This window comes from Eptatretus burgeri, chromosome 10 (genome assembly GCF_056783735.1).
Source record: "Eptatretus burgeri isolate ZD-2024b chromosome 10, Ebu_testis_v1, whole genome shotgun sequence".
Lineage (NCBI taxonomy): Eukaryota > Metazoa > Chordata > Myxini > Myxiniformes > Myxinidae > Eptatretus > Eptatretus burgeri.
In genome coordinates, this window is record NC_140970.1 from 72,465,949 (window position 1) to 72,483,448 (window position 17,500).

General features: G+C 45.1%; 1 protein-coding gene across 3 annotated transcripts in view; it reads left to right on the forward strand.

Moving 5' to 3' along the window:
• LOC147018854 (protein transport protein Sec31A-like) overlaps window positions 1-17,500 on the forward strand; it is a 197,475-nt gene that overhangs the window by 159,100 nt on the left and 20,875 nt on the right. For 2 of the 3 annotated variants that reach the window (XM_085898953.1, XM_085898951.1), the window contains exons 17-23: window positions 27-172; window positions 5,558-5,731; window positions 6,223-6,390; window positions 6,527-6,662; window positions 6,757-6,909; window positions 7,516-7,734; window positions 11,527-11,588. In XM_085898953.1, the coding sequence (XP_085755079.1) occupies window positions 27-172; window positions 5,558-5,731; window positions 6,223-6,390; window positions 6,527-6,662; window positions 6,757-6,909; window positions 7,516-7,734; window positions 11,527-11,588 (1,058 nt within the window). The remainder of the gene's footprint in view (window positions 1-26; window positions 173-5,557; window positions 5,732-6,222; window positions 6,391-6,526; window positions 6,663-6,756; window positions 6,910-7,515; window positions 7,735-11,526; window positions 11,589-17,500) is intronic. The other variant, XM_085898952.1, reaches the window with a different exon arrangement.

A 17,500-nucleotide genomic window follows, 5' to 3' on the forward strand; every position in this document is an offset into this window, starting at 1 on the left:
AGCTTTGTCGTTGTCATTCCTTGTAGATGCACTCGGCTCCCGTTTGGAGATGGAGGATGGTGGTCGGCTCTGTGCACAGGCCTGCCTCTGCTATATTTGTGCTGGGAATGTTGACAAGTTGGCATCTTGCTGGGACGGCACACACCAATGCTCAGATTCCTTGGCTCTCCAAGTAGGTAGTAATAAGCAAGGGCTGTTTTGATTCATTTTGAAAGATGATGTAAATTCAGTTTTATCATGGTGAAGGAATCCTGAAAGGCAGCCAGTGAATCATTATTCAGCTCATGATGCACTTTCTATCCTGTGATACGCTCTGTTCTGGATGCATTTGTGATTATTTTTCTGATCATGGGGAAATAATAATTGTAAGTTGGTGCTCTGAAAATGATTGTAAAATGCATTGCTGAAAATGTAATGACAAGAAACAAAACTAGTAAGCCAAACTTAAAAACAAAACTTGTTCCCAAAATACCATTGTCAACACAAAGGGGAAATACAAAACAAGTTTGGAATAGGGGTGTCGATTGGCCCTACATTAAGACAGCAATAAATGGTCAGAATATTTTTGAAACTGGTTCTATAAAAGGTACTTCAACCTTTGGTGACAACTACAGCATTTGATGTATTTAAACTTTGAGACAAATTAACAAAACAATTGCCTTTGTATCATTTGCATTTTCTGACATCTATCATACATATCCTTCTGTTGTACGTTCACCACCATTTTGAACACAGCTACTGATTAATGTTTTTGGTGTTATGAAAGTATGTGGAATGATTTCCAGCTTTGTCTCGGAAAGAGATTATATCGAGAAACATTTCTCTTTAACGTTGTAACTCGCAAGATCAGTCTTTCCCCTACATCTCATAATTGCAGCTTAACAGATTGAAGATAGCCAATTTTATCATCTGAAAATGTTGCCAAAAGTGTGAAAGAACCTGAAAGTTGTGAAATTGGATTGGACAAGACCCTGCCAGTTGAACTTCCATTCTTACTGCAATCGATCTTTGGGAGTCTGGGTCACATTTGGAGCTCGATGATCAGGTGAACTTAACATGTTGGAAGCAATTTTACACATACAAATGGGAACACCAGTAGTTAGGATTTTATTCACACTCACCTGATGAAGGCTTTGGATGATAAGCATCAAGTTATGCAAATGTGCTGGAGTTGCAAAAATAATTATTTCCTTTGTCAATGCTCAGAGCAAGCTACAAACAGGAAAAATATTGGAACAAAAACTTAAATGGTTGACAGAAGATTAACTATCATTGTGCGAATTTTAGAAATCAAGCAAGGGGTCCTATGCCTGAGTTTTGATAGATGATGAAAATTAGGCGAAGACACTCATAACATGAATCAAAATTTTTTTTTTATACATATATTGTTGCAGGCCGGGGGTCTGGGTGAGAAGACCAAAAGGGAGGGAGGCGATCTCGGGTTCCCACCAGACTCCGCGGAATCGCAGGCCATCGCACACAGATAACTCCGTGATGTGGCAGGTCACTAACCGACCATGAACGCCAATAACTCAACCACGTGACTTAGGGTCCTCAGTCTAATATCTGTTACCTAAAAATAATCACGTGACCAAATTTCCGGGAGACACGCCCTCGGTACGCCTTGTCCGAACCGGATCACCTTTCTGGATCAGATGCAGCTGAGCGACAATGCCATGGACATACCGGCTAAAAGGAACGGATCATTTGGAATAACGTCCCGGCTTGGCTCGGAGCTGGGAACATTTCTACAAAAGGATTTATTATAGGCAGGCGAGGAAATATATGTGGCTCTATTAATAGAGTTTATTGTTGTGTGTAAGTAGAGAAAGAAAGAAAAGTGTGGTGCGACAATAAAACAAGCAACTTACAAAAGCAGACACAGAGCAGACTTATCCCGATATTTCTTCTGCAATCTTAACTTAAGCGAGGACAGGTGCCATGTGACTGGCACACACACACACACACACACACACACACACACACACACACACACACACACACACACACACACACACACACACACACACACACACACACACACACACACACACACACACACACACACACACACTTTAAGACCCACATTTGGAGATAACTGATGACACACACACACACCCACACAGTCGTAATACCTTGCACAATTGACTGACCGTGCCACCCAGTACGTTTTTGGGGGATGCTCCTCTAAGCGATCCCTCCTTGATAGTTCGTGCGTTGTCTCCTGCTTGGCTATCCAGAGAAGGGGTGCGACCGTCAGGCATGAGGGAGGGACTTTGGGTGGAGCCAGCGGCGAGTGGTTGGAGAAGGCAGAGTCGAGAGCGAGTGAGCGGAGTGGCATACAGCAGGCGGGTGGGTGGAGAAGGCGGAGTCGAGAGCGAGTGGGTGGAGTGGCAGACAGGATCAGGTGGGTGGGTGGAGCCAGCGACGAGGCGGTGAAGAAAGCGGAGTCAGCGGCGAATGCAGAGATCGAGGCCAGGCTTGACAGGAAGAGCAGGACGAGCAGGAGCGCAGACGGCCTCACGACCCGTCCTTTATAGATCCTGTGGTGCAGGGCGGGGTGCCACCCCGAAGCGATGTCGTCACCCGAATCGGGCGATCTGATTGGGCCCCAGCCACTGCAGGGCCCTGCCGCAATGACCGGAAGTGTCCTCATTGTACATCCGGCTAGCCATAGCTGAGCTGCGGAATCGTCTCGCTCCGAACCCCGTGATATGAATCGCCTTGCACCGAACTCCTGGGCCGTGTCCCGGCGACTGGCCGAGGGGCGCGTTGGCCCTCCATGCCCTGCCCCGGCACCCCCAGCGATCTGCTGTTAGTGCTGGTCAATGCGCCTGCTCCGTGGTACGCCACGTGGCCTGAGCGATCCGGGCCGCACAGCACGCCTCTGTTTGGTGGCAGTTGCATCGAGGCGGAGGTGCGAGAAGACCTCCACCATCCGCCTGAGACATCGGTGGCTGCTGTGGCAAGCGAAGATCGACGGTAAGATGTTATTGTAAACCCATGCACAGACCCAAATGAAGAGATGTGCTATGCATGCCCCGTACAGTGTGCGCGGGTCCGCTGTTGTACTTGTGGTTATTACAGGGCTGTACCCTTGTCTGCCATCATGCTCGCGGTTATTTATCACAGGCAGTGGTGTGCGAGGTGCCGACCCTGATCTGTGTCATGAATCGAAGGAAAGGATTGGATCTAAGTATTAGATGTAGATTTGGGTTGAAAAGAGGATAGATATAATTATTAGATGCAGAAATGGGTTGAAACGGAATGCACCGTGTGCTTCCTAAACAGTGGGTGGAGGTTGTTTGTTTGCTTTTGCGAAAATTCATTCTTGGAGTGTAGGGTGTGACAACAGTTGTTACAGGTGGCCGTCTGAGTGCAGTTCCTGCTTTGATTTATTCCAGGAATAAGAGGAAAAGAGTTGGAATGAAGATAGAGATATAATCAGACTGAACTATAAGATCCACACAACGCACTTGTCCTGTTTGATCCATTAGAAATGAGGGAAAGGTCTCACTGTACATATATTAATGAACAACTGTCTGGCGACCACTGTATGATGGATGCTCTTGCCTTGGAGGCATGCGGTTTCCAGAACCGCAACTGTGTGTGTGTGTGTGTGTGTGTGTGTGTGTGTGTGTGTGTGTGTGTGTGTGTGTGTGTGTGTGTGTGTGTGTGTGTGTGTGTGTGTGTGTGTGTGTGTGTGTGTGTGTGTGTGTGTGTATGTGTGCTGTTCGTCTTTCGGCTGCTCCCGTTAGGGGGTCGCCACAGCGGATCATCCGTTATGATCCGCATACTGATTTGGCATAGGTTTTACGCCGGATGCCCTTCCTGACGCAATCCTGGTCGCCTCTTACGACACACGGATAAGGATTGGGTTTCGCCATGATTCCAGGTTGCCCTACACCCTCTCATAGCGCGGCCCAGTGCAGAGCTCCCGTCCTCAAGCGATCCTTCAACCCAAGCCTCCGAGTAGCCGGATTACAGGCGCACGCCACTCCGCCCGGTGTTGTGTGTGTGTGTGTGTGTGTGTGTGTGTGTGTGTGTGTGTGTGTGTGTGTGTGTGTGTATGTATGTATATATATGTATGTATATATATATATATATATATATATATATATATATATATATATATATATATATATATATATATATATATATATATATATATATATATATATATATATATATATATATATATAGACATATATATAAAAAGATGTATATATATAAAAAGATGACATATATATATATATATATATATATATATATATATATATATGTATGATGTATGTATGTATATATATATATATATATATATATATATATATATATATATATATATATATATATATATATATATATTTCAATAAGATAAAGCGCATAAGATTTAGTGAGACACTATTTTATCTTGCATGTATATCATCCACATCACTGGAGATCAAAAGGCTGCAAAAAGAGATTTTACTGACAGTCAATTTGATTCCAGTGCAAAAGTCACACCCTGTTCTATACTGTTAAAAACAGGAGTATAACGAAATTGAGAATACATGAATATAATAGATTTTATTTCTTCCACACCGCCAACCAAGTTCATGGTCCCGAGTCAGTTACTGGGCCTGTTTGCAACATTACAATGCTCGTGGGACCATGGAGTTAGCTGGGTAAAGTGCTCATAGACGTCCATGACTGATGTAATTAGACTGAGCAAACCATTGGTCATGGTTTTGACTGCCCTCTCATTAAACTACAATCAACCTAAATCACCAAAGGTACCAGCACAATCAGAATCCATCCCGAGACCATGTGTATTTAATAAAACAAAATGCCCCGGGGGTTAGGATACAATAATTATGCAAAAAGAATGAAACGACAACAAATAAAAATGAATCCTTAATATAATTCACAGACTGGTGTTTGTGTTTGTTTGTTGTGCTGCTCCTACTTCAGTTCTGGGATGATTACATCCAGACTTGCTACAGAGGATTTGCATGACCCCAATTAATGTATCAGTGTATTTTTTATCTTTGCCAGTGGTTTTGGGGATAGGGCGATGGAGGGAGAATGGGGTGGGGGAGGCATAAATTATCTTTGTAAATGTGTATCGTGTAGCACCGCCTCCAGGTGGAGGAGGGTATTACAAGTCTCCATTTACAGTACAGTATTTCTGTCCCCATGTTTTCCACTGCAGCGAGGTGTTTTGGATTTCAGCAGTAGGTATGTTTTTGCTTCATGCACGTAACCCAGGTTTTTTATTTTTTAAACCTATACTGTACAGAGATGTCAGTTGCCTGTATACCACCCAAATAAAGATATGCGTTGGAAGAACGTGTTGCCTGCTTGGAACATGATCGCCTGTAGGGCGGGTACTCTGCTCGTCACCCCAATTCATTAAAAAAAAAAAATATATATATATATATATAAATATATATATATATATATATATATATATATATATATATATATATATATATATATATATATATATATATATATATATATATATATGTTTGTGTTTCTTCCCCTTGTTCCATTGTTTTTTTTCCAAACCTCTCAGGATCTGGTGGAGAAGGTGATTATTCTGCGAAAGTCACTTGAACTCCTCTATGGATCTGGAGGGGCTGTGGAAGGGCTTTCTATGGCTGAGAAGCTTGCTCGCTATGCAGGCCTATTGGCAGCTCAGGGACAGCTTGGCGCAGCCATGGACTACTTACCAGCAACCCTGAATGAGGTGGTTTTCTTGGACATATGTGTATGAATTTGACACTGGGTACCCAAAGTGTTAGAAAGTTAGCTTCCATGTTATTAACAACATAGTCACAAAAATGGCAACCTTTTGCCTCTCATTGAAATGTGTGTATGAAACACCCCATATGTACTGTATAATGCTACATTTTGCCCACATTTTCTCTCTCTGAGACAGCTTTATAACATGTTTGAAAGTGAAACACTGCAAATTGCTCGTGATGGTTGAAGATTTGGTTTATTACAGCATCAGATTATAAACAACATCATTTTGTTAGCTTCAGCTTTGTGTCCATCTCTCTCTTGCTGATTCAATTTTTTTCTGCAAGATGTCAACAAAATACAAAATTGTGAATGAGAATAAAATCAGAATGTATTGTTGCAAGTGTTTTTTTTTTTGTATGTTGTAGTTTCTTTTCTGAAACCCGTACCAATGACTTAGCTGCTGCTCAAGTGCAAATTGTTTTTTTTTGACAGTCCTCAATTTTGGAGCTGCGTGACCGGCTGTTCCATGCACAAGGTGAAGCAGTAGCTGGGCAGCCGACCCCACCTTTTCCCTTTCCACACTTTGAATTGTCGAGAAGAAAAACATACCAGGCTGGTTCCACACACCCTGCACAGCAGGAAAAGCCAAACTTTTACAAGGTACCAAAGGCTTGTTCTTATCTCTCCTGGTGTTTTTGGTTTTCCCTTCCCGAGCACAGGTGACCTCCAACCTTCAATAAAGCTTGATTCTTTTATTATTATTACTTTTATTTCTACCATATTTTGTCTTTTGCAGACACCTGCAGCTCCACCCAGTATTCAGACCCCAACTTCAACTCCCAGTGTTCCTTCACCCCTTTTTGTTCCACAGTTACCGAGAAACATCGGCCCAACCCCACTACAGCAACCATCCTTGCCGAGTGCTCCTCATGGTGAGCTGATGTCAATACTGGACAGAATGTTGGTTTTCATTCATGTTTTCCCCACCTGAAGAAGATACTTGTTTATATTTTCTTCTCTTTCCAGGTTCAACCATGCCAACATTACCTCCTGCGAACTTCTTCATCCCACAGCCACCCGCAACTGCTCATCCACCATCAATCCCACCAGTTCAATCCGGGGTTAACATGTACTCACGGGGAGCCACTCTTGGCTATTCCCATCATTCCACGATGCCCGGTGATAATTTTTTTTCTCTTTTGTTTGTTTCGTGGAAATTAAATAAATAGCAAGTTGGCAGTGTTACCTTGCATTATAATGCAAGGTATCTTTGATATCATTGATATAATGCAAGGAATGGGAACAATTATCTTTGACATATTTTAAGGTTCATCTGTGTCCTGTGTTTACGTTGCTTATTCTGTTTCCATTTTATGAAGTGTTCTTCCACACACACACACCCCTCCACCCCCCCTCTCTTCTCCCCCACTACTTACAAGCTTGAACTATTCCAGACTCTGCACTTGCCTTGGCACTGTGTATAAGGGCACCGCATCTTTACATATTAAGTATACAAAATGACACCTAACCTGCTCACCCCCAAACCCCTGCCCTTTTAATTCCCTCATGCATAGTGACTATTTTAAATGACCCTTGTGAAACACATTTTATGCCTCCGTGGTTTATGTTGAAATCTTTTGTCATCCAACAATGATTTCCAAGCAAAGCATTTTACGGACTTGTGAAAGGCACCTGTGACTTGCTTCCTCAAAAGATAACACAACTAACCTGTACTCATTCACACAATGCACGTGACAAACTGTAACGTCTTCTCTCTTTTTCCAGCATTCAGCCAGCCTGCAAACATTTCTCAGGGCACGATGGCTTATCCTCTTGCTCCTCCCTCCATCATTCCTTCTTCAGCTCCCTCTGGTTATCCAGACCTTAACCTTCAAGGCTTCATCCCTTCCTCTTTCCCCACAAACAACCTTCCGCCCACTTCTCTATCCGGACCCCAAGTTTTCACACCAGGGGCTCCAGTACCATGTTGCCCCCCTCCAACAGGTAACTGGATAACTCTGACCATATGATTCTGCATTGTTATTGCACGAAACACTTGTCCATATTGTCAGATCAGGCCAGATCAGATCTGTGACTTGCTACAGGTATCATGTCAACCTGGACCAACCTGTTCCATGGTTGGGTTGTCAGCAACTAAACCGTCTCCCCCACCAGGTTTCCTGGTGAGGAGGGTGGTTGGGTATGAACACCCATCAGGATTAAAAACAAAACCTGTCAAAGGGGGGAGTAGTACCTTGTGAGCCAACGGCCATCCCTATCGAGTGCCCAACTGTCTGCGGACGTCCTCCTGTAGTTGGGTGACATTATTAGGAGGTTGGTGGCAGGATTTGCACTCCAGCCACCGTAAAACACTTCATTCCACGAAACATTCTCGAAGAATAAAAAATCTGAAAACCCACTCCATGGGATTACCTCCTGTGCAGCTTCCCTTCGCAGGACAACTCACTGGATGATGGGATTGGGGCAAAGCCTTCGGTTCCCCCAATATTTGATGATAGGAGGGAAACTATGGGGTAACATTCCTGGGTCAGATTGCGGGAGAGTGTGTCTGAGTGGTGCTGAGGTGTCGTCCACTAGACGGCGGTCTTCTTGGGTTAACCTGAGGTGGTCCCTTCGGGTGGGTGCCTGGAATGAAAGAGAGGATGATTTCCTGTCTCTGTTATCATCTGAGCTCAAGCGTTTGGACATCAGGATTGCAGCACTCTCTGAGGTTCGGAGACCGGATTGTGGCGAGATAAAGGCGGGTGGTTACACCGACTATTGGTCTGGTCGCTCTGATGATTACCATACCCAAGGAGTTGCTGTAGCTGTGTCCAATAAGCTGACTCCAATGATAATTGAGGTAACACCGGTCAACGAGCGTATTATGAGACTGAGGATTCATCACTCCTTGGGTGTCATTTCCCTCGTCTCTGTTTATGCTCCGACTGAGGCGAGTGATCTCACCGTGAAGGGTGCATTCTATGCCACGCTCGAGTCTGTGGTTGATCAGTGCCCCAGGCGAGATACACTTCCAGCCTTGGGGGATTTCAATGCATCAACTGGAACTGATTGGGATGGTTATGGGATGTGTGTTGGTCCCCATGGGTCTGGAACTGTGAACCTGAACAGCACTAAGTTCCTTGACTTTGCAAGAAGTCATGGACTTAGGGTGGCCGGTTCATGCCTTCAGCACCCACAAGCTCATCGCTGGACTTGTTATTCCAACACTGGCGGTGTGGCAAAGGAGATCGACCATGTGCTCGTTGATGGTCGCTGGAGGATGATCCAGAACTGCAGGGTCTACCAGAGAGCTCAGTTCCTCAATACTGACCACCGGCTTGTTGTGGCAACTCTTAAGTTGCACCTTAAATCCAGGAGAATGGTTCCATCTCAGCCGAGGCTGGATGTTAGCAAGCTCAATGATGAGAGGGTAGTTGAGGAGTTTGCGAACAAGCTAAGTGGAGATTTGGGGAGTCTGAGTGTTTTGGGAGATCCTGCAGAGTTGTGGAGTGCCTTCAAGACTGCCGTCCTTGATGTTTCCGATGAATGTCTTGGAACTCACCATAGGGCAAAGAAGAATTTTGTCTCTGAAGGGACACTGGATTCCATTGACCAGAGTGGCAGGGCCAGGCCAAATGGCAGAGCTGAGCTGTTCAGGGAGCTGAGGCATAAAACTGTACATGCGCTAAGGGTGGACAAGGAGGCCTGTGTGCAAGGAATCTGTGAGGGGGTAGAGCATCATCTGTGGTCAAGTGATTCTCGTTCTGCTTACAGGAGAATTTGTGCATTACGTTCATCCAAGCCCATCCCTCGGTGTACTGCAGTTAGAGCAGAGGGTGGTAGGCTCTTGACAAAGGAGTCTGAAGTGAAGGCCCGCTCTGCCGGTTACCTTGAGCGGTTGTCCAGGCTGATCCACCAGCTGTTGAGTTGGAGGTCAGGGGTGTTATGGTGAACCGGTTGAAATGGGGTAAAGCTCCAGGGATCTGAGGCATCCATGTTGAACTTCTCAAGGCTGGTAGAAATGCTGCACTCGTGTTGTTGCATGTAGTTCTGTGCTCTGCTTGGAACACAGGCATCATCTGAACTAACTGGAAGAGGGGCCTTGTTGTCCCTCTTTGGAAACGGAAGGGTGACCACAAAGACTGCAACAACTACCGAAGGGTGACGCTGCTCTCAGTGCCAGGCAAGGTCTTTGCTTGGACAATTATTGATAGGGTTTGCCACCATCTGCTTGAGCACCAGCGTCCAGAGCAGTCAGGCTTCTTTACACCAAAGAGGTCAACGATTGACCGTATCCTTGCTCTTTGGGTCCTCACCGAACGCAGACGAGAGTTTGGGCAGGGGCTGCTTGCAGCCTATGTTGATTGTTGTAAAGCGTTTGATTCAGTAAATCGGGATGCCCTCTGGAGGATTCTTGGTCTTCGCAGGGTGCCACCAAAACGGATCGATCTGATGTCTGAACTCTACTCTGGTACTGAGTGCTGTGAGATGTGGTGGTACCATCTCTGACTTATTTCCAGTTGTTACTGGAGTTCGTCAGGGGTGCATACTGGCCCCCATACTTTTCAGCACTTGTATGGACTGGATTCTGGGGAGAATGTCGGAGAGATCAAGCTGTGGTGCATCATTTGGGAATGTCAAGATCTCTGACCTTGATTTTGCAGATTATGCAGTCATCTTTGCGGAGACTTTAGATATCCTGTTGGGGGCCCTCGAAGTGCTGAATGAGGAGTTGGAGCTGCTGGGATTATAGGTTTCCTGGGTCAAAATTGAGATCCAAGCTTTCAATGACATCTTGGATGCTGCTGTCTTGTCTATGCCTGTTTGTGGTGAGGATGTTGAGGTCGTGGAGAGATTGACTTACCTTGGCAGTGATATTCATGTCTCTGCTGGATGTGAGTCAGAGGTCAACAGACGTCTGGGTCAGGCCTGGGGAGTGATGGATTCACTGGATCATGGGGAGTGGCGCTGCCGGTACCTGTGCGAGAGGACGAAAGTCCGAGTCTTCATGTCATTGGTGCTTTCATACTCGCTCTATAAATGTGAGACTTGGACTCTGACCAGGGATCTGAGATAGAGTCTTCATTCCTTCGGTACCAGGTCTCTTTGCAGAATCCTTGGCTCTCACTGGTCGGACTTTGTGTCCAACGAGCGGTTGTTGAGAGACTCAAATGAGATTTGTTACCTGCATAATCCGTGAGCGTCAGCTGCGGCTGGATGGACATGTGGCTCGTTTTCCTGATGCTGATCCTGCTCACCAGATTCTCTCAGCGAGGGAGTCTCGTGAGTGGAGGAGCAAATGGGCCGACCATGTGCCTCGTGGTTGCAGCAGGTTGATTGGCATCTCAAGGAGATGGGGATAGGCCAGGCATCTGCCTGGGGGATGGCCAGACAGAGGCCCCTGGAGTACTGGCGGAAAGTGGACGCAGCGAACACGCTGCTCTGGCACATGCTCCCGTACCTGACTGACCTGAGTTGTGTGGTGAGTTCAAGTGTTGGTTCAGATACATTTTTTTCATTAACGCTTTGAATCCTGAGCTCCTTGGAATTTCAGCTCCGCAACCTTTGGCTCCCTGGAGAAAAATCCGGCCACTCAGGATATGGAAGTTTGAATAGCAGCCGGTAAACCATCCAATTAAGTATATGGAGGTTTTAATAGCAGCTGGTAAACCGGCCGCTCAGGTATGTGGAAGTTTGAATACCAATTGGTAAAATGGGTGCCAGGGTTCAGAGGGTTAATGATGGGTGGAAAAAGACTGGATGATGTGCTCCAATAAAATGCCATGCCTGCAGGGCGACGAGATGGCTGGAATGACCCACCTTCAGTACATCCTGGAACAACAAGGTGCGATAAGGTGAGAGCAAAGTATTGCATCTCTCGCCAGACATGTTATTTGTCTGCTTGTTTGTTGTTGTGATTGCAGCATCTTCAAAGAACATCTCACATCGATATATATATATATATATATATATATATATATATATATATATATATATATATATATATATATATATATATATATATATATATATATATATATATTGTTGTGAATTCGCGCCCGCCGGCATGCGAACGGCCACGTAACTCGAATCGCGGCACGTCACCCACCGGACGGACAATTCAGTCGTGACCCTCTCGGAACAACGCCGGGAGCTAGTCACGGGTGGGGGTTTAACCTCACCACGATCGTGCCAATTGCCCACCCGCGCAGGATAGGGTTGCTCGCCAAATTCGATCTACCTAAGTACCTGCGCGAATGGTCGACCGGGCGATCGTACCACGCCACAGGCCGACTCCGGACACGAACCGCTAAAGCGGTCCGTTCCGTGCTCCAGTAATAACTGAGCGGTGTTATCGTCGGCCTTGACGGTTCCGATTAATTACCGGGATGTTGCATCCACTACGAACCCCTTACGTGATGCAAGATGGAGGGTCAATAAAAAAGGAAAAGAGACGAAGCGAAACGGGCACAGTTCAACATGCAAGCACTTTATTCACACACACACAGACAAGCACGTATATACAGCTATACAGTCAAAATGCACATAAAACAATAGAAGCAAATGCAGAGCTACAACCGACTATACATGTACACACGGCAACACTTAAAACAATACTACTTGAGCCAGACTGGCGCCACCCACAGACATTTACACAAAAACCCCAAAGAAAAGAAAGAAAGAAGTCGCGACTTCCCTTTTATGGCTGGTGAGTCGCTCTCCCGCGACCGTCAGCGTGGTCGCGCCTGGCCCCGACCTCTCTCGCGGCTGGTGAACCCTCTCCGGCACTCCCCGTCCGGACGCGCAGGTCCACCTCACAACGGGCGCTGCCGCGTCTCCCGTCCGTGCCTTCGTGACAGGGCCGCTCGCCAAGCCGCGGGCGCAGGACCTCTTCCCGAAGACCAACTCTCGACAAAAACCAACCGAAGACCAACCAGACCACCAGCCAAGACGAAAAGGAAGAGGCGGAAGAGGAAGAGGTGCAAGAGCGCCCCGTCCGTGTCCGTCTTTTATAGCGCGGGGCTCCGCCCTTCGCCCCGCCCCGTTCTCGGCTCCACCTTCCTTCAAGAGGGTTCCCGAAAAGGGCATTCCCTCACGCTCTCCCTCTACCCCGCCCCGTCCGGGGGCCGGGGGAGTCAGTTTTTGGCTCTGGGCCAGAGAATTATTCCCCCAAAATGAGACCCCTCCCTTACATGACCTCTGACCTGCATCGCCCCTCCTCCACTCCAAAGCGTGGGGAAGTCAAATGGGAGAAACAGGCGGGGAAACGTGCGCATCCTTGCAGTTCCCTCCTTGGCGCCTTTGTTTGCCGTTATGAAGCGGACATAGTGGCGAAGATGTGGTAGCGTAAATGGTGGAGGGTAGCATGGTTGTAGTGTGGTTGGCGCTGTGATGGGGATGGCATGGTTGTTGAGATGCTATTTGTTTGAAATAAAATATAAAACAGAAAAATGGCTAACTGGAGGATCGCAGCCCAAATGGATCACATAAATTCCCTCTATGCAACGGGCTTGGGCTAACTACACATGTACCTATGGAGATATCTCACCTGAGGGCCCTTTATGGTGTAATGCAAATTTCCACAGCCGTAACAAATATCTATATATATATATATATATATATATATATATATATATATATATATATATATATATATATATATACACATACATATATATATATATATATATATATATATATATATATATATATATATATATATATATATATATATATATATATATATATATATATATATATATATATATATATATATATACATATACATATATATTAGGGTGGTCCAAAAACAGCAAAAAAATAATAAAAATTCAGATGTTGTCTCCCCAAGCCTTAAATTATTCCACTATGATTCAATAACTCGCATAAAAAAATTTAAGTTGATCGGAGGTGATTTAGAGGTCGCTCCATTTGACGACTTTTAGTTTCATGAGTTGGTTAAATTAGGGTATGGTCAGGTACGATTACGGGTACTTCTGGATGTCCGAGGTGGAAATGGAGTGCATTTTCGAACTCTCTGGGGTCGATTTACTCCAAGAAATGACTGCACCGACGTTGAATTCACTACATTTTCGAAAATATGTCCTAAAACAAGATTTATCATTACTGGAGTTGAGTAACTAATCCTACTCATTTCAATATTTTCTAATCTATAAATAATTTGTTGTCCGTCTAAACATTTCTTCGAGTAAATCGACCCCACTGAGTTCGAAAATGCAGTCCATTTTCACCTAGGAAGTTCGGAAGTGTACGGATTCGCATCTCACCCTTGGAGCCTGTTTGGAACCGTCCTCGCCGTGCACTTCACCCCAGCTGCCGTTTGCCATTCTTTTTGTAGGTCACTTGGTCATCCTACGGTTGTTGAGTGACATTCGAATGAGTTGGCGGTCATCCTGGTCAGTGGAAAGTCGTTTTCGCCCTCTGCCAATCTGTAGCTTTGTTGTCCCCAATATCTGCAGCTTGACCTTGTTCTTATGAACCGCCGTTTTCAGATTTTAAGGATGGAAGCAACGTGACGCTCACTGTATCCCTCTGCCAGCAAAGCCAGAACTGAACCCTTCTTTTCCTCACTCAAAACTTCATTTCAACGCTTTTGGCATGGTCAGCAGTTATTTTTTGGATTCCAATTACTTTTGACGTACTACGAGCACTGTTTTTGCCATCCAGCTGGTCCGATTGCAAGAGGATTGTGATGACTACAGCAGTGGTTTTTATACTTTTCCTTGTTAAATAAGATTCGGTTCAGGTGATCACCTAATCAGTACCTCACGAAGTAGAATGAGGTGTGCCTGTCTTTGAATTCAACAGACACTGGAATGGAATGGCTGCCATTCATGGAGAGATGCTGATTTAAATTTTTTTTGGAGTGGTCTCATTTTTTTCCAGAGCTGTATATGTATGTATATACATGTATATATATACACATATACACATATACATATATATATATATATATATATATATATATATACACATATACATATATATATATATATATATATATATATATATATATATACACGTGGGGTTGCCGAGCAAATTTCGTGGAGTCGCGGGTGTCCGCTTGCAGCGAAAAAAAATTGTATATTTTCGATCGGTGTTCGCTTTTACGTGATATAATATAAACGGTTCGTTCAAAATATGGGAACCGGCACAACATGACGATTGGAATGGGATCCAGCCGATGTGTGGGCTCGCTGAAGGGCGGTTCATTTTGGTGGGAAATTAGTGGTTTGATCCACGGCCTCTCAGACTCAGACTCTAACATTATCATTAACGTCTATTCACGTCTCCATGTACGACTCGAGACCTTATTTGTGATGGCAGCACCGCCACCAGCAAATCTCGAACGTTCTTACCAGGATAAATTTCTGGACCTTGGATTTTACTACGTGGTGGATAAAAGTCGGGCACAGAGGCCGAAGTGTGTGATTTATTTTGAAGTGCTTTCTACGGAGTCTATGAAACAAAATAAGTTGCAGAAGCATTTGACTACAAAACATGCGCCTTATCAGGATAAGGAGAGAGCGTTCTTTGAGAGAAAACTTCTTGCACTCAAGAATACGCATCTTGACAGAGAGCGTACATGCCATCAGACCAATTCTCGGGCATTAGAGGCCTCGTATCGAGTGTCGCTCCATGTTGCCAAGACTAAAAAGCCTCACTCCATTGCGGAAGAACTCGTGCTGCCATGTGCAAAGGACATGGTATCTCTGATGGTTGGGGAGGAAGCAGCGAAGAAACTGGCAGTTATACCTCTCTCTGACAACACCATCCAACGCAGAATTGAAGATACGAGTCTGGACGTAACGGCTCAGGTCGCACAGAAGATCAAGGAATCGCCGTGGTACGCCATACAGTTGGACGAGTCCACTGATATCGCATCGTATACGCAACTCATCTTCTGGGTCGGCTTCATCAAGGCTGATAACTTTGTCGATGAGCCTCTGCTCATCAAACCATTGGAGGCCACCACCAAAGGCGAGGACATTTTTGGGAAAGTAGAGCAGTTTTATTGTGACCATGTTCTGGACTTCGGAAAGTTGCTCGGTTCTACAACAGACTGCGTGCCAGCAATGTTAGGAGTGCGTTCTGGATTCAAGGCTAAATTGCTTGAGGTGGCTCCTCAGACCTCCATGGTACACTGCATGATTCACCGAGAAGCGCTCGCCTCTCGTACTTTGCCAGAAGTCTTACTTTACTTTGCGTGTCTTATTCTCATTTTCAAGAAGTTGAAGAGAGAGGTGAGGACACCAAGAAGTATTTATTTTTCTTTCTTACTTTTTAATATTAAAAGGAGGATTTTTTGGTGACTAGAAAAAGGAAGAAAAGTGATTCATACTGGTATCATACATATTTCATGTAGATTTATGGCCATGAAGAGGGCCGTTTGGGTTTGATGAAGCTTTTCAGCTAAATCCGAGGAAATCCTCATCAATGCTTTCCTCGTCGAAGACTGCACGTGACTCATTGTCTGAATCAGGGTGGAGCAAGTCCCTGTCGCTGTCACCATCATTTGCAGCCTCCTTCTCCCCAATGATGATGTCCTCTTTGCCGTCCATGTTGTTGGAGATGCAGTATTTCAGAAATGCTCGCTTGATGATGTCTCCTCCCACACATTGACGATCCAGCCACAGATCAACAGAAGGTCGACCTTTCTCATCCTCCCGATGAATGCCGGCAGTCTCTAAGTCGACCTAATGCTCAGCCAACATAGCGACGGGAGTAATGGTGAAAGTTCAACCAAGATTCATGTGGCCAATGCTCCTTGGAATCCGGGTCGAAAATCCCGGCGTGAAACACATCATGAAATGTTGATTTTCAACTGATGAAAATACCAAGTCCGAGAAATAGGAAAGTTCATCTGTGGTGGTTCCACCGAGATGCAGCTTATGTTCCTCGAAACCAGGATCTAATACAAAGGCCTGTGAAGTAAGAAAGTTCGCCTGATTGACACAAGTAATCCGTGGGAAGCAAGTTAGGAACTGCTGATAGAAATAAAGAGAACCAAAGGAAGCCAAAAGAACCGAGCAGCACTGGTACTTCTTAAAGCTTCACCATCCTGTGGCTTCTCACTCTCGTGAGATTCTTCTTCTTCCTTTTAAATCCATTTCCTCCCTCGTATAGAAAAGTACTCAGGGTTGATTGGTTGTTCCGAGTTGTAAACCATGCCCCATTATCCAGCATTTGCTAGCACAGCGTCGGCATGTAAGGAACATGCTTGGTGGATTAATTCTGCCTGCATCGGATGTTTTTGTAGAAAATGATGCATCTGTAAAGATGGTCACCACTATAAGTACCTCGTCTATCCACCCCTTCTGCTGAGCATGAACAATGATGTAGGCTGGAAAATTGTCTTTGGGCAGTGTCTCCCTCTTGAACAAGACATACAAGGGAAGCTTGCCGCGCTTTTCAGAGCCGTTTTCAGAGCCGTTAGGCTCGAAATATGCCAGGCACCTAATCTCCGGGTGTCACCGGACGTTTCTGAGCATGACATTTCATTTCCGCACAGAGTTAATAAAACGCTGTACAGACTCTTAACCTGAACCGATTTTTGTAATTTAAATGGCAGAATTGAGCTTAACAGCTGCTCCGACTGCGACAAAATCGTTAATTTGCAATGTAATTGAAATTCAGCATTGATCGTTTTTATGACTGATTATGATTTTATACCCGAGTATTAACCGCACCTCCAACTTTTACCTTTCAGAAACTGTTTTTTACCGTCTCCTCTCCTACCTTGCCC